At 41.3% G+C, this 17,693-nt stretch overlaps 3 protein-coding genes across 6 annotated transcripts; 1 reads left to right on the forward strand and 2 right to left on the reverse strand.

Annotated features, from left to right (window-relative positions):
- The first annotated feature begins 97 nt into the window (after positions 1 to 97).
- Positions 98 to 13,200, forward strand: LOC105277575 (histone-arginine methyltransferase CARMER). Of its 3 annotated transcripts, none has more exons than XM_011336017.3 (8): positions 98 to 350; positions 1,142 to 1,279; positions 1,495 to 1,989; positions 2,097 to 2,363; positions 2,456 to 2,678; positions 2,766 to 3,052; positions 4,532 to 4,668; positions 4,905 to 9,567. In XM_011336017.3, exons 1-8 carry the CDS (start codon positions 218 to 220, stop codon positions 5,031 to 5,033), a joined length of 1,809 nt encoding a protein of 602 aa, XP_011334319.1. In that variant the 5' UTR covers positions 98 to 217; the 3' UTR covers positions 5,034 to 9,567. The 3 variants fall into 3 exon arrangements, with proteins under 3 accessions (XP_011334319.1, XP_011334337.1, XP_011334328.1); XM_011336035.3 differs by lacking the exon at positions 4,905 to 9,567 and adding an exon at positions 13,135 to 13,200 and having other exon boundaries at positions 99 to 350; XM_011336026.3 differs by having other exon boundaries at positions 99 to 350; positions 4,923 to 9,567.
- On the reverse strand, positions 9,476 to 15,854 carry LOC105277591 (P protein). 2 transcript variants are annotated; one of them, XM_020030950.2, is made up of 17 exons: positions 15,390 to 15,854; positions 15,119 to 15,284; positions 14,985 to 15,053; positions 13,696 to 13,819; positions 13,560 to 13,632; positions 13,236 to 13,426; positions 12,939 to 13,051; positions 12,684 to 12,843; positions 12,504 to 12,575; positions 12,249 to 12,380; positions 11,911 to 12,165; positions 11,697 to 11,831; positions 11,343 to 11,537; positions 10,989 to 11,222; positions 10,545 to 10,803; positions 10,197 to 10,290; positions 9,476 to 10,060 (listed from the first exon to the last, which is right to left on the reverse strand). In XM_020030950.2, exons 1-17 carry the CDS (start codon positions 15,478 to 15,480, stop codon positions 9,967 to 9,969), a joined length of 2,457 nt encoding a protein of 818 aa, XP_019886509.2. In that variant the 5' UTR covers positions 15,481 to 15,854; the 3' UTR covers positions 9,476 to 9,966. The 2 variants fall into 2 exon arrangements, with proteins under 2 accessions (XP_019886509.2, XP_011334356.2); XM_011336054.3 differs by having other exon boundaries at positions 13,560 to 13,819.
- Positions 15,855 to 15,964: 110 nt separating this feature from the next.
- Positions 15,965 to 16,937, reverse strand: LOC105277567 (cytochrome c oxidase assembly protein COX20, mitochondrial). The gene has a single exon (XM_011336006.3). It carries the CDS (start codon positions 16,706 to 16,708, stop codon positions 16,358 to 16,360), a length of 351 nt encoding a protein of 116 aa, XP_011334308.1. The 5' UTR covers positions 16,709 to 16,937; the 3' UTR covers positions 15,965 to 16,357.
- Positions 16,938 to 17,693: the final 756 nt, after the last annotated feature.

Below are 17,693 nucleotides of genomic sequence, written 5' to 3' on the forward strand. Positions count from 1 at the left end.
AGGTGCTGTGGGTGGCACGAGAGAGAAAGAGAGAGGGAGAGGAGTGGCGTAACGTAGGGGCACCGGCAGACGAAGAGGAGGAGGAGGTGGTGGTGGTGGTGGCAGTGGCAGTGGTAGTGGTAGTGACGGTGACGACGGTGGCGGAGGAGGAGCGAGAAGAGGAACGGAAGGAGCGAGAGACCGCGTCGGGAAGCGCTGGCACGCGGTGTGGCGAAAAATGGCGAAGACGTTTCGCACGGTAGCGGTCTCGACTCTGTCAAACAATGGACAGTCCACGCCGAAGTACAACAAACCGGTCACGCTCAATATCAATTACGACCCGCAGGGCCTCAGCGTCGAACTGGTCTCAGGTACTGTACGCCGCCGTCCCTCCTGCCCGGGCGCGATCTCGCCGACGGCGACACGCTCGTCTGTGACGACGCGGCCGTCGACGGCGACGCGGCTGATCGATCACGCGACCGATTCGCACGACCCGGACAACATAACCACACTTCTCGCCTCGTTCGCTCCGCGCCGCTTCTCGGTACGGCTCTCGCCGAAACGAGCTCCGGCTCCGGCACTCCGCTCGAGTTCCGTCCGTCGCCTTCTATTGCCTTCTGTTGTCGCGAATCCTTGTCATCCGCGGGCAGCCAATTTTCGGCCAAGTCACGTCTTTTCATCCTTTCGTTCTTGGCCGCCGGTAGAGTGAATCGTATTTGCTCATCGTTGTTCACTGCGCCAATAGCAGAAACGGCGATAACGAGTCGCCGGGATGATAGGTCAAATTCTACCGTTTACACGCTCCACGATACCGCGATGCTATTATTATATTTTGCACGAGGAAGATTACCACATTATATTATGTTGTTATGGGGATACATGATACTGAAATGTAGAAAATTATTGATTTGTAACTGCACTGTTTTAATCAAGGATATAATATACGTATATTATAATTTTATGAACTTTAACACTTATGGTTATTTTTATTAACGTAATATTGATACATGTATTAATATAATATGATACATGTAATAACATTTCTTATTTTACTTATTTTTCCGTAATCTATATATTATAAATATATAAAAGCTAATTTAAGACAACTATATGGAGTTGTTTATATCATTAAACATTTTAATGTTTTCAACATTGTTTTCAGATGTTAGCAGCAGAGAGAAAACAACTTTGCTGGAATTTCCAGTGACTCCCAGTACTGAATGTTCTCGTGTATCATCTCGAAGTTACGTTTTTACACTTGATACAGATAGTTTACTCATTACATTTGCTAATGAAACAGGTGAGCCAGAAGAAATGTTCCTTGCCAAGCCTTTACAAATATTTTCTAAACATTGTTGTGTCAAACTTTTATGTGACAGAGATCAGAGTGCATATTTTGTCACAATAATAATTACAAATATATGTAATAATACTCATATATTGTTCTCATAACAATAAGTATGTATTTATACCTTCAAGAAACGGAAGTTCGAAAAAGATACATTTAATTCGCAGATTTTCGCAACTTTCACTCGCACATAGTAAAGCTCAAGATGGGAAAAGGCGTATCCGCATTTAATGAACGAACGGAGGAATCTTCGGCGATGCAGTATTTCCAGTTTTACGGCTATCTGTCGCAACAGCAGAACATGATGCAGGATTACATTAGGACTAGCACGTATCAACGAGCGATTCTCGGCAACCTGTCTGATTTTAAGGATAAGGTTGTGCTGGACGTGGGCGCTGGCTCTGGTATCTTATCGTTCTTTGCCATACAAGCTGGCGCGAAGAAAGTGTACGCGGTGGAAGCAAGCAATATGGCAAACCACGCCGAGCTTCTAGTTGCAGCTAATAATTTATCGGATAAAATAATAGTCATAGCTGGCAAAATAGAGGAGATTGACTTGCCTGAGCGCGTGGACTGTATAGTGAGCGAGCCTATGGGATACATGTTATACAATGAGAGAATGCTCGAGACTTATTTGCACGCGAAGAAGTGGCTAGTTCAAGGTAAACGTTCGGGGAAACAATTACGATTCGTGCATCACTTTTTAAATGCCACTTTTCCCGTATTTTTCTTTCTTTTTTAAATAAAATAAAATCGCTTTCATGCGCAGGCGGAAGAATGTTTCCCTCCAGAGGTGATCTGCACATCGCGCCATTCTCTGACGAAAATCTTTACATGGAGCAGTTCAATAAGGCTAATTTTTGGTATCAGACATGTTTCCACGGGGTAGATCTCTCCGCCATGAGAAACAATGCCATTAAGGAGTACTTCAGGCAGCCGATCGTCGATACTTTTGATATTAGAATATGTATGGCGAAGTCCGTGAGGCACATAGTAGACTTCCAAACAGCTGATGAGACTGATTTACATAAAATAGGTACGGGGTACAACGTGCTAAAACACTAGACAATTTACTCGAAAAAAATGTACATTCTACTAAAGCGTTTTGCAAATTATTTTTTCCTTTAGAAATAGATGTCGATTTCCATATACTGGAGAGTGGTACATGCCACGGTCTAGCTTTTTGGTTCGATGTAGCGTTTATCGGATCAACGCAACAAGTTTGGTTGAGTACAGCTCCTACCGAACCTCTCACGCACTGGTATCAAGTACGCTGCCTCCTGGAGAATCCACTGTTTTGCAAGAGTGGACAGCTGCTCTCTGGGAAAGTTATTCTTATAGCAAATAAAAGGTGAATACACGTCCGCCCTTAGGCTGCAGCCTAACTTTAGCACTGATGCTCGATGTGCACTTTACTACTGCACGCATTCCATTTCAGACAATCCTACGACGTAACAATAGACCTGAAGCTCGAAGGAACGAACATGGAAAGCAGTAGCAATACCTTGGATTTGAAGAATCCGTACTTCCGGTACACAGGCGCCGCGGCACAACCGCCACCTGGCTTAAACAACACCTCGCCCAGCGAGTCGTACTGGACGACTCTGGACGCGCAGGGTGCACGACAAGCGGTGAACATGGTGAACGGAATGTCGGTTAACGGTCTCGGCGAGGTCTCGATGGATGCAAGCGCGACCGTAAATCCGAATAATTTGCTGGCAATAGGTAAGGTTTGGTTTGACTCCTCAGTGTATCATTACATGTATTAAACGTGCCGCATATGCAAGATACATAATATTGTAATCAACGTCCTTGCCACATCACGCCCCAGAAATTCGAATCCCCCCTCCGATGTCTCGGCTGATCCCTGTGAAACGTATTTGTGAGATCTTTCGTCTCAAAATGTACGAGGGTTAACGTGATCATTGAGCGAACGCTCCCTTGCCGAACATTCTGTGTACTTGCCATGTATCTGAAGCATTAAGTACCTAAAATATGAAGTGTTTTAATAGTAAAAAGATAATCGTCCTCTCGCAAAATGAGAAATCGTGAATTTTAGTGCTGCTCAAGATAAGTGTAGTTTCCTTGTCTACCATCTTTCGTAGATTGTGTTACGTATCATGTACTTTACATAGCATATTGTTGTTGTACGTTGCTGCAAACCATGTTCCTTTTACCAAAGACTGTTTTACTCTAGTAAGTCTCAATTGCTCCTTCCACGTGGACGTGCGATTAAACGATTGGCATGAAAATCTAGTGGTCTATAAATGTTTTATCGTAAATCTTTTAGATGATGCTAAAATACTACTCTGGGAGGAGTTATTCGATACCGTTAGTCTAGAGATATTTTCTTTGTGTACAAGTTGGATATTGTAAAGTAAGAATACCTGTGGATAAGACGCAACAATTAGCTGGACAGTGAAACGTTTAGAAGAAAGCACTAAATATAAGCTTACTTTCCATTTTTTGGGGGCAGATACCGGTTCTACGTGCAAACGATGTAATTCTTAATTACACGTAAATATCAAATTAGTTGCACCTTTTTATTGTAATGGTACTTACAGAACGGACTCATATTTTATTATTCTACGTCATGGAAGACATTTGTACAAAGAAGAAAAAGTTCCTTGTGATTATTCTCTAATTTATATATACATATTTTGTAGACTCTAACTCATGTAAATAAACTTGTTTTTAGTAGTATGGCTTTATAAATATTCAACTATACTGAATCCCATTTAAAAATTCAGTTTCTATTCTCTCCCTTTCGATGTTTCTGTAGATATAAGTTCATTGTGACGATATAAAAGTATTTTATTTACTTAAAATAATATACAAAATCCTCTCTCCTGTTATTGAGCGCCTATAGTAGGCTGCTTCTGTGGTGGCTTGTATCTCTTTAAGTAGACAATTTATTTACTTCATTGTTAGATGCACGTTCTGCGTAATATTTTTAGGTATTTTCGTGATAAATGTAAAATTCCAAGCGCATAATTTGATACGTCTAGCTTACCAATAATACTTTTGCTTTATCCAGTGAAAATAAATAAATTCGTTAGATTGATGTTTTAGGTTTCGTCGTTTTAAATCGCATTTCATTCAGACTTAATTATTGATTTACATGCCTTTTCATATGATATAATGATTTTGTACTTTGAGCAACCAAGTATGCATAGACGAAATGTACGAACTTTTGTGTAATAGGGGGACAACCGAACATTCATCCAGGTTCTATCTCGAGTACGGGACGAGGTCGTGTTGGAGGTACGGCCACTAGCACACAAGCAGCACAACTAATAGGCGGTGGAATAACTCCGAATATGTTCACTTCACCCGCTACTGTAAGTACAATTTGACAAAGAATCACATTTTTCTAGTGAGCTACACGCTATCACGGAGAGTTTACTCTCCGAGATAATACGCTGGACGAAACGACTTTCGCAAGCATGCATCTCGCACCTGTTATGCAAAATTCTCGCAATAGCTCGCTACATAAGTTTTGATTAAGTTGACGTTTGAGAGAAAGAGAGACGGAAACTAAAGCAATACGTTTGCCTGCGTGACTTTCGCGCTACAGCTTGGTGTTACTTTCCAGCAATCGCTGGTCCTCGGCAACACTTCTCATTATCCAGTGAATCCCAGCCTGATGATCGGTGACTACGTGACTCCTGGGAACGGCATATCGCCGCAGGCGTATCGGCAATGATCTATGGCAAAATCGTTCCTCGCCGAGTATTCCCGTAAAGTAAAACAGTTACAGAACGACCGTAATAGTTGTAGCAGTATTGGAGACGCCGGCAACAACAGTAAGCAAAGCCGCAAGCTGGTATTTAGCTCCCCAGCCAGTAAGCTTCGATTATCGTCCGCCGTGCGAATTCTAAGTACCGTCGACTTGGCCAACTTTAATCCGGGCTTTGGTCATAGCAGCAGCGTTGCTTATACAAACAAAGGTACAGCTGGCCCCGGGTTTGCGTTTGATTGGAATGTCGCAAGGAATAAGTCCCAGTGGGAGGCGCGTTGGAAAAGACTGCGAGCCGTCCTCTCGTAGTTGTCATTAGTTGTCATACGGTTGATTTTCATTTCGTCGTCTCTCCGAAAAGAAGAAGAAGAAGAAGGTGATCTTCCAGATCGGCGTGCATGCTTGCCAAATCTATCCCGCCCCATCTCCCTCCCCACACATACATACACAGACATACGTGAGAATATGATATTTTTTAATGACAATACAGTCGTCGCCATAGCATAGACATCACTATTTTACGAAGTCTTGACACACAAATTCGCGAAATGATAATTTATACATGGAAGAGAGAATCGGGAATGATCGTTTTGCGATTCTTTCGTTTTAATTCGGTGAACTGAAATGATTTGCGATCGACCGAATGTTTGGTGACAGGCGTATTTTACTAAGCTGCGACGTTGGCTTGACGTTGGGTTTCGATATCAAGCGACTTTTACACGAGTTTTAGACTAGGGAGACCAGCGTTTCGAACCTTTTGAGAAGTGCAAAGAGCAATAATACATTAGGCATACGTTGTAGAAGCACTCTGTGGCATTACCTGTTATTCCGATGTCTCTTGCGCTCGTTTTTTAATCGATGTTTATTTCTTTAGCGTGACAATACGCGCGGAAGGAGTTCTGATGACTTCTCACGAGTATTAGCTATTATCATTTCAGTCCCGAGTACAACCCGTACTGAGGTGTTTTAATCATTTATTGATGTGACTCATCAGTCTCGGTTACGTACGTTTTGTAGGTAAATTGTATATATCGAAATAATGCGAACATATAAGTCGCGGGATACTTCATCCAGAGAAAAAGAAACGACACTGCACTGATCGAACACAATACAAAATCGTCCGAAAAACTATGAGTATAGCGAGTTGTTGCCATAGTGTGTATATGTAATAAACAGATTTGTTACGAATGTACTGTGCATTGGGCAAGAATCGCTCGGAAAAATGGAATCTTATAGTTTTACATAAGACGATCTGTAATTTGTAAGGTATAGCTTTGCGTTACACTTAGTTCTTTTTTTACGTATATTTTGTAGTCGCGAGAAATGTCTGTTTTAAAAGATTCTCACGAATTCTGTCTGAAAATGTATTATGTAAAATTTACATTGTAAATGATAACGATTTAATTTTCACAGAAATAAGTCGGAGTTTTTATCGATTGTAAAACAAATGTATATCACAGATTTGTTTTATTAGGCTATCGTACACGATACTTTTTCCTTATCGCACTTGTAATTTACGTAATTAAAAAGTTGACATCACACCTGCGTTCAATTGTGTGACACGTTTACGTATATTATTGTAACATACCGCGCCGCAATATCACACAGCATCAAAATCTTTGAAGATAGACATTTTTTGCATTGATGATCTGTACGCGTGTTAAGTGATGCTCCGAAACTTATACATGTTCCCTGTACTCATAATAATGAAGTAAAAAAACAAACAAATATACGGCCATAATAATTTTTCATCATTTTTAACCCTTTCCACTCGTGCATCGTGATACGGCGCAAAATCCATTTACCATTTACCATTTTGCTTAATCATTTTTTATTTATAATAATTTTTTTATTAAGCGTTAACTTCTTGATAAGAATGTACTTCTGATCGTATTATATTATTGGTAACACATCTGAGTGCAAAGGGTTAAATTGTTGAAATATCGAACTGTTTAACAGTTTCTTGTGCACGCCTTGGGTGTTATGTCTGGTGTGCGGCGCTATTTCACACCGCATTGAGAATTTTTTACTCCGTTGAATAATTGTGAGAAATACACAATCGTCACTGTGTATGGAACCCGTTGTACATACATACATCTATACAACATACGAATACATATATATATATATATATACACCCTCGAATAATTTCTATATATTGTTTAGGTGTACAAGATAACTCACCGGGAACAATCCAGTGGATTTGTTCCCAGTGGACTATCCTGCATAATACCTAGATCTCGAGAGAACTCTTTTGAGTCCAATTAGTTCTTAAGAACGTTACACTTTGTTTGTTATCTGCACACGCATGCCATTCAATCCTGACACACATACACACACAGACACACCTCCCAGTTACCTCGTCGCCGTGAATATGTATCACTTTTTTGCAGCAGCAACAGTTTATTGCGTGTTACCTTCACCAAGACATCCTTCAGATCGAGAAACTGTTCGACGTGAAAGGCGCATTATGCGGGTCGTTCGCGCGATACACCGGATCGCCGGGCGCATTGGTGTACTTGAAATCAAAGCTAGATGATTTGTACTTATTCATATATCCATACAGGAATCTTTTTCGTGTCTCTCGTCGCGTGCATACACGCGCGAAGGGTGTAAATAGCGCGTGGCAATTTCTCGATGAAGTATTTCTGGAAAGAGCGAAAGAGGGAGTGTCATATGTACGCTTGTTAATACACGCCTCGGCACACACAAATGCAAATCCATCTCGTGACAGGCATTCCACAAGTGCTACTAATACTGCATGGTTTGTTGTTGTAATAATTAATATAAGAACAATTGCTTCTTCCGCCGTTTCTTTTGGGATAGCGACACCGGAAGCAACATCTAGGATGCAACGTCGTCTTCTGCTCTTCTCTCCGCCTCGCGCGCATCACCATCGGAGCACTCCGAGACTCGAAAAATTGCAATATTAACGATGTTCAATATTCGGCGTTTCTGGATGTTGTTTGCGGTGCAAGTCTCTTACATTGATGTGAATGTGTGCGTTTTTCTTTTTGTACCGTTAGGATATCGAATATATAAGACTGCTACGCCGCCCGGAAAAACATATACGCAACAGTACATATCTAATCCCAGTCGTGGTTGATCGTCCCGCTTCTCCTCGTATCGTTTGAATTTAAGAGGAAGAGGTTTCTCTCACATAATTGACATGTACATAATATTCTCGGTTGAGATGCGTTTTCTCAAAATCGCCTGTCTGTTTTAATTGGACCCTCGAACGTTTTCTAAACTGGGGTGTCACTTCGTTAGTTAGCTTTGACTCGTGTGTGCTTTCGGGCGGTACGTTCGAGTATTAAGTAGAGTCCAGCAGTGTTATATAGAAAATCCATGCGTTCCAACGACTGAAAATCATATAAGATATCTCAGGTAGTTACGCGAGCTCGAAGGATGCCTTTACTGCGCTAAGTGTCTAAATTTTGTCTGATTTCTCGAGGTTCGTTTGTGATTCAGCATTACGGACGCAGATACAGATTTCCGTTCACGCTTCGTATCCCGGTGAAGCATAAGCATGGTTTTACACAGGAACATTGTATAATCGCATAAAATCAGAATCATACAAATATAATCTATAGTGTAATTGTGTAGTAAAATTGACCAATCATGCTTGAGATAAGTTATTGTCGAATTGATTGTTTCCTTTGCCATACCTGTGGAACTCTTCAACATGACAATTATTTTTGTCCGATTTTATTCGTGATGTAGCAATCAACGTATAGCGTCTTAAGTTTTTGCCAAGTGTAACGCTGTCTGAATAATTTTAAGCAATTTTAATCAAAATGAACAGCAGCTTGTCTAATCTTATTTTTTAAATCCGTTCACGGGAGTTTGATTTATGTAAAAGCACATAATTTCTATTATGTATTTATTACAGCAAAAAAATTCTATTATACAGAGATAAAAGAAGACCAGTTAGCAATCCGAGACTGTAGTACTTACGAATAACAGGATTACAATGAAGCAGAAACATTGTTCTAGACATTCTACGTATTAGTACAGTATTCATTGTAAATACGACAATATTTTTGCAGCGACTGCAGATTTTTTTATCGCTTGTAAGAAATTCTTTTTCATATGCTATATACGCAAATCTGAGGTAGCGTTTGGTTTAACACGAACAAGTTCAGCGTACGCTCACGCTTATATCTAATTAGTGATTTCAATCAATTTTTAATAAATTTCCTTTTAACGATGCATCACAATAATTTATTGTCAATTATTAGGAGTACTAATTTTATATGGGATATTAAAATTTATATTAAATTTATATTAAAATGGGACATTTCAATGTTTACGTTGATTCGAATGCGATTGCATTACGCTGAATTGTGGGACGTATAATTACATGGATACATAAAGTATATAAGTTTACGATAAGTTATTTGATTTTTAAGACACCCGCCATGACGTGGCAACCTTTGGAATTGAAATTTTGTTCTCTTCTCTTAGAGAGCCTCGTTTTTAATAAAGGTATTTCAACGAATTGTATAGCACGTGTACGTATTTTATGCATCATTCAATCCTTTTACAACGAAGATTGCCAATCGTTGTATTCTTACATTCATATTATCTAATATTATCACACGTGGAATGAAATTTATATATTCTTTATCACTTATGTGTGAGATCAATTATACAGATATAATACATTTAATCTTTCAATATTAATATTTACATATTAAAAACGCCATCACAGTTTCTCCTTATAATTTTACGTAATAAATATATTCTATGTGGAAACATAAAAAGATGCATACTATTAAAATAATACGTGTTTGCGATATTGCATCGCACTATAAACGAATCAAACGATCTTGATCGTATGTAATATTGTCCTTCGTTACACCGAGCATAACTTGCTGGCGTTTCTTTGATATTTAACTCACTCCACTCCGTTCCATCCGATGATGACGTGGGCGATCATCAAGTACAGCGTTATCGTTACGGTGCTCGTTATCATGATGGGAAATCCTACCCTGCAACATGTTACGATAATGACATGTGTTTAGTGTCCGTGTCGTAACGATGGAAAATGGCAAGAGCCGGGGCCGTGACACACTTTTTTCATTACCTACAAGGTGACTTGACAACATCATGGATTGGCTTACTTACTTGGAGAACTGCATGAAGCTGAATTTGTAGCCGTGTTGCTCCGCGATACCCATGCAAACAACATTGGCGGTAGCTCCAATCAAAGTTCCATTTCCTTTAAACACCGTTAACTGTTCAGCCATGTAAATACTAGAAAAGCTGGCGCATCTTAGAAGAAGCGCAACTTGAAAACGCCAGTTTTTTCGTACACGGCATGGCCTTCCTTATCTCTTAACGCGTGACGATTGAATGAATTGAAATAATGTTCCTTAAAGCTTTCACTTTAACGCTTTTATTCTCGAGATTTTCAAGGTACTCAATTCGGATTATTTCGACTCTCGACTTATCAGATTTTCGCAAGCTTCTTACCTCCCATGCAAGCACCGAACGCCAGTGCCCATACCAGAGGCTGCATCGGCAAATCGAGTTCGCGATTCTGTGCCAAATTTGTCGCGATCCTCACCATCATGGTAGTGAGGGGCACGTTGTCGACGAAGGCACTCGCTAATGCCGATACCCATAGCAACAATAGAATGGCGACTGCTAATCGAGATTCCTCGTTAACCGACAGAATGAAATTTTCAGTTAGATTGCCGATCCAATCGATAAGGCCCAGGCGCGAGAGTGCCTGTGAAAGTTTTTAATTAAATTTCTTTTTTTTTCTTCTAATTGATTTCAATGCAATTTTCTTCATCATTAAGATATTTAGTCTTCAAAACACCGTTTCCAATCCAACGAGACTTGACGTGCGATTACAAGAAACCTGTCTTAAAGTAGATGTGACAATTTGACATGAATTTTACTCTTGGATACCTCCATAAGGACGAACAATGATGCGAAGAACAACAAGGTGCTCCATTCGACACGCGCCATGACGCCATCGAAATCCTCACCATCGGCTAGTATCAGAAGCAGCAAGACGCCGATCAGAGCGATCCAACCCAAGGACAGATTCAAACGTGGCACGCTATGCAGGAAGAAGAGCGTGATGACGAAGATCAGCACGAATCCCGATTTCACCAGCAACCATTTATCCCTGATAGGATACTGCAATTGAAAGAGAAAAGAGCATACTCATGAGAGGACGTGTAAATTGCTGCTGCTGCTGCTGATGGGACGTAACGAGACAGCCTGGACACCATGAGGACCCCATTACGTACAACTCACCTTCTCCTGCAATTCCCCGAGTGTAGTCTTGTACTTGTCCAATGTCACGCTCCCCGTCACTAACTTCTTCTTCAGCTGCGACAATAAACGCTGCACCTTCTTCAGCAACGTTTCCCTCACGAGATTTTCGTCCTTGCTGTAATTGGACAAACTCGCTGCCGCCCGTTGCCAGATGGCGATCTCGTGTCTCAACTCCTGCGACGAAAATGTAAAATTAGGATGGAGGAGCGTAGTTTATTGTTCTACGAACTTAACATCACGACGAACGAAGCTACGGTGAATCTACAAAATTCCTTTGACTAATTACTCGGGATCGTCAAGATCAAGTTGCAAATTTCTGTGACATGCGTGCACCTGTACGTCTTGCGGCTCGTTGAACCTGAGGACCGCAGTGTTCCGGAAGAGGTAGCGAAATTGCGCGGAGACCACGATCAACACCAGTATCACTCCGATGCTCATGTGCAACGAAAACGTGCCAAAGTCCACCTCCTGCAAGCGACGATTGCTGTTAATACTTTTAGAACGTTACGTTTCATTCACGCTCGCGTTCCCGCTAAACTGCACTCACCGCGTTTCGAACGTCTCGATTAGAAGCGATGATGACATTAGGCGGATCACCGATCGGCGTCATGGCGCCTCCGATGTTGGAGTAGACTACCATAGCGGTGAGAATCGGGACCGGGTTCAGTTGCATCACCTCGCACAACCGGATGGTCACCGGAGTCATTAGCAGCACGGTTGTCACGTTGTCCAGTAACGACGACAGGAACGTGGTGAATAAACACAGAGCCATGATCAACGGCCACAGTTTGCCGGCGGTTATCTGGCGACACGCGGTGAATAAAATTCATCGGATTACCTTCATAAGGAACATTTTTACTCTGAACAGTCATTATTTTTTTTTACTTTATAAGCGTAGACCGCCAGCCAATCGAATATGCCGGTACCAGCGATGATAGCAACCAGTACCATCATAGAGAAGAGTAGCAGCAGCGTGTCTACGTCTATCCAGGAGATCACCTGATCCATACGTGGTCGCTAAATAAATCGGAAACAATCACTGGATTCTATTTCTTTAATTTTCTCTTAAAGAATTTAATTTCTGTTATGGAACTTACGGAAATTACGAGGAAGTATAAGGGAGTATATCTATATATTTACCTCGTTCAGAATTGCCAGAATCGCGATGGACATCGTGGCTGCTAGCATGGCGGCCAGCGCTCTATGCACAATCTGACACGTTTAGGTGTAATAAAGCACGCTTAGAGAGCTCGATAAAAAAAATTACATTCACATTGCGATAGAGATCAACGTAAGTATTGTTTGCGTGTGCGTAATTACCTCGAATATTATCATGACGTATAGGCAAATTAGAATTAATGCGGCGTACACTATGCCGGCGTTGGTGTACGTCGACGGCAGATCGTAAGCGACAGAGACCGTAAGATTGGACGCTGAATTTGTGCGTAACTTGATGAACATTACGCTGCACGACAGTATCCTGCAAAGCTCAAACATTGCTCAAGTTGCATACATGTAAGCAATAGAAAATGTACGAAAGATATCAAATAATAATGCAATGCAAAAGTAACGTACTGGCTGTCGACGTTCTTTATCTTGAAGACCCTTTGATGCCTCTGTTCGGGCAGGATACTCAGCAAATTCTCGGACGGTATGGGCAAAATCCATACGTCGCTTATGTTCTGAAACTAACAATCGCACGTTTAACAATTATGCTACGACTGAATAATAATAATTGATAGTGACCTCTGCTCTTTTTTCTCTGTTTCAGAATTGGCCGGATTAAGTCGGTGTTCGTCTTGAGCGTAAGTACGAAATAATTAATCACGGATAAATAATTTATATAATAAATTTAGCGATATGTAGTCGTACCTTCGAATTCGACGAGTTGGCGTGGGCGAGCTCACCGGTATCGCAGGTCTCGTTTACCAGGAGTTCCAGCCATATCATCAAATAGGACGTAGATAAATTAGCACGTTGCTCACCCTTCGCTGACGGCAGCAACAATCCATCCACAGTCACGCTGATCTGTTTGCCCGTAATGTACTCGGGCACTCGGTAATCTGAATTGATCTATTAAGGAAAATCTAGATAGGGGAAAAAATCCGATCGCATCTACATGAGATTCTGCTGGAGTCAAGGTTTGCCGAGAGCGCGACGAGACTTCGCGGTTCTCCAGTAATCGTCGAAGGATACTGCCAATTGCTCCACTCGAAACAGAGAGCTGATGCAGTCTGTCGATTCTCTCGCTCTTAAACATCAGTATCACCTGTAACGGATCAATGTGAGAGTAATACAACCGCGATGTCGATCGCACGTGACGGTTTCTCACCGTGAATACCAGCCAGCAGCAACACAGCGTAATTAACTTTAAGTAGCGATAGAACGGCTTCTGCTTCTCCTGCGACGACTGCACATCCTGCCCGTCTTCGTCGATATTGCTCTGACTTTGAGCTCTGCTAGGAACAATGAAGTTACATTTCATGCTGTCTTTGTTCCGTACTTAAGGGGATGCTGGAGTTGCTAGTGAACTATTTTTTCACTATAGCGATGGTAATTGCAGTTTCGAAAATTCTCTTTATTGCTTGTGCAGAATAAAAAATCCTTTTCCACAAATGAAGTATAGATAAGTCCGCTCTACAGGACTTTATATTCAAAATGGAAAAAAGTTAGAAAAGACAAATGCAAGTTTTTAACTTTTTTCCATTTTGAGTAGAAAGTCCTGCAGAGCGGGCTTTCTTTCTATCTATACTTCATTCGTGGAAAAGGATTTTTTATTCTGCACAAGCCATAAAGAGAATTTTCGAAACTGCAATTACCATCGCTATAGTGAAAAAATAGTTCACTAGCAACTCTAGCATCCCCTTAAGGAGAACTATTTTTTCACTATAGCGATGGTAATTGCAGTTTCGAAAATTCTCTTTATTGCTTGTGCAGAATAAAAAATCCTTTTCCACAAATGAAGTATAGATAGAAAGAAAGCCCGCTCTACAGGACTTTATATTCAAAATGGAGAAAAGTTAGAAAAGACAAATGCAAGTTTTTAACTCTTTTCCATTTTGAATATAAAGTCCTGCAGAGCGGGCTTTCTTTCTATCTATACTTCATTCGTGGAAAAGGATTTTTTATTCTGCACAAGCCATAAAGAGAATTTTCGAAACTGCAATTACCATCGCTATAGTGAAAAAATAGTTCACTAGCAACTCCAGCATCTCCTTAAGGAGAACTATTTTTTCACTATAGCGATGGTAATTGCAGTTTCGAAAATTCTCTTTATTGCTTGTGCAGAATAAAAAATGCTTTTCCACAAATGAAGTGTAGATAGAAAGAAAGCCCGCTCTACAGGACTTTCTACTCAAAATGGAAAAAAGTTAAAAACTTGCATTTGTCTTTTCTAACTTTTTTCCATTTTGAATATAAAGTCCTGTAGAGCGGGCTTTCTTTCTATCTATACTTCATTCGTGGAAAAGGATTTTTTATTCTGCACAAGCAATAAAGAGAATTTTCGAAACTGCAATTACCATCGCTATAGTGAAAAAATAGTTCACTAGCAACTCCAGCATCCCCTTAACACCGCACGTTAACGTTTCTACGTTAACGCAATCGTAACAAGCGTCTTACCTGGCTATGGGCTGTGTCCCAAGGGACATGTTTACCACCAGGCACTCTTTCTTCGCGTGATCCATAGATCTGGAAAAGTATTATCGTTAGAAATGTCTCGTTTCTCGCGTTTCCGCGTTACGTTCTTCACTCACTTGCCCTCTGTGAGACGATCGCATTCTCTCTGAAAAACCGCCAGACTGGGATCCAGACGAATCGCCTCCGGTAATTGACTCCAGGCGCGGAGCACCTCCTCGGAGATTTGTCCGAATATCACGGAACTCGAAATGGACGAACATGAACTAATCGGACTGCGCATAACTTTGAGAATATTTTCGTTATCTACTCAAATCGTGATTAATATGTAAATGTTACGTCTTAGAATAGGACTTGGACGACTCGTCAACATAAAGCGCACGTACATACCTGAAGTGTTACGATTGTAGCAAGTCTTCTTGAGAAACGTTCGAGGCGTTTGCAAACCCGTTTCATCATCGCTCGTATCGTTTTGAGACATCGTAACGGTTACCCGAAATTTCGAATTATTATATTCGTTTTGTAATTGTTATCTATCATACGTAAAATTTTAACTGAGCTAAAATTATCGTTAATTTTATTAGAATTTGCACATTTTATTCATACCGCAGCCGCACAGATTGTAATCGTGGCTTCGAAAACACGGTACTATTATAGGAATGAGATTCACATATATTCCCCTTAGAGGTCGTACTGCGTGTTGTTTATATTTTGCACGTGTGAAAATGTACAATCATTTTGCTTTTGCACAACACAGTTAGACCTGTGTAAATTTCTGTAATATATGAAAAAGTTACATATTAAATTCGAACATAGATTAATTTTTTTAACGCATTAATTAAAATACATGAAATTATTACGTATTTTGCAGTTTTATCATAAACAAAATTTATAATAAATTGAAATGGATTATTTTCATTTAGCTTATGCAAGGGAAATTTAAAACATATATATATATATATGTGTATATGTTTAAAAGAGATATTTATTATAGAAGACAGACTTTATACATAAAGTATTTTACTTAATTTGCTTTGTTACATGATAAAAATCTAACTAATAGTATTCGTTCCTTAGCTAACACTTTTAATTGCTTTTGATGCAGTAATGACTAAATTACACAACAGCTGTTCTTTTATATGTACATACATCGTTATAACCAACAGTCGTATATCAAATATATGCAAATACAATGTATTATGTATTGACTTGTTATAAAGAAGCTTAGGACTCTCTCACACTTTTTACACATATAAATAATATAATAATCTTTGTTATGTTACAAGATAGCTGGCTGTTCCATGCGATGAATATCGCATATAATTTACACATTTTTCAAGATTAAATAACAGGATTTCTTAAGCGTTAACTAGTTTTCCCTTCTGCTCGACTTCTGTTTCCTCGATTTCCTTGTTGACTGATTGTTGTTGTTGAAGGGCCTTTATGTCGTTCAACTGATACTTTTGCTTCACGTATGTGTATCGGCAATGGCACCAGTAGACCAGGGAGACGCTCATGTAGGCTCCCAAAGCAACTTCCAGCGCTCGCCTTGGACGACTCGTCAACAGAAACGTGACCAGGCCGCTGCCGATGCCGGTGTAGATGCCGTTCAACATGCTCCTTTTGAAGCAGGGAATCTTCGTGATATCTCGGCCGAGTAACATCACCGGCTTGCGCTTGTCGCTCTCACTCGTCCTTTCGGTATCCATTCCGTATTTTACGTATTCCTGTCACTCGCGGTGACAAAAACGCTTTTACGTAACCTCCAAGAACGATCCGCAAAGTAAGGTTAAGTCAGCGAGTCCGTTCGAATTGCACTCTCGCGCTTCCTTCTCCATTCGTAAGCGCAAGTAGTGCAGAAGGGTGCAAGTCGGTGCAGGTTGGACGAACGAACCTCTCGAGCTTCCTGAAGCTAGCCGCAACGCGCGAATGGTACCGGAATCGTCCGCGCGAGGGCGCCGCGTGTACGAAAATCCGGCGCGTGACGACTCGCGCGCTGATTCGCTGCCGTTGCCGCGGAGGCGTGGAAGAGCGCCGGGTGACATCGGCACGACGCATGTTCCGTGCTATCGAATCCGTGTGACAGGTGGTGCGCGCGGTGCTGATCCGTGCACACTTCGTTCGTGGTCGATCGCGCGAGGACCGCGTCCCGTCGACGGAAACGGAGACTCTCGGTGTCGTTACGCGTAGAAAAGCTGCGACCGCGCCGGGAAAAGGGATACGCGAAGGGTGCGCGAGATCCGTTACGCCTCCGCGCGCAAATAAGAGTACGCGACGTGTACGCGTTTGCGCGTTTACTCGCCGTTTTACTCCACGTACGCGAGCGTGCCCGAGATAGCCCGTCCGTCCGTACACGCGGAAATCGCGGTGACATGCTCGCACGATCGGTGCGTCGCTACTCGTAGGTGCTTCCCGTGTCAGGTTCCTATGATGCATACCACGTACCCGTGCGACTCGCCCGGAAGATTTAGCTGCAGAAGAGGTGAGCACTTCCGCAAAAGTTTCTCCCGTCATCGTACGTCGCGCGTCTCGCCGTATCGTGTCCCTTAACCTATCATCCCTACGTCTGCACGAGCGTTATTTCTATAATTTACTCACGAATTATCGTTAAGTTAAGGGGATGCTGGAGTTGCTAGTGAACTATTTTTTCACTATAGCGATGGTAATTGCAGTTTCGAAAATTCTCTTTATGGC

The sequence above is a fragment of the Ooceraea biroi genome, chromosome 11 (assembly GCF_003672135.1).
Source record: "Ooceraea biroi isolate clonal line C1 chromosome 11, Obir_v5.4, whole genome shotgun sequence".
Taxonomy (NCBI): domain Eukaryota; kingdom Metazoa; phylum Arthropoda; class Insecta; order Hymenoptera; family Formicidae; genus Ooceraea; species Ooceraea biroi.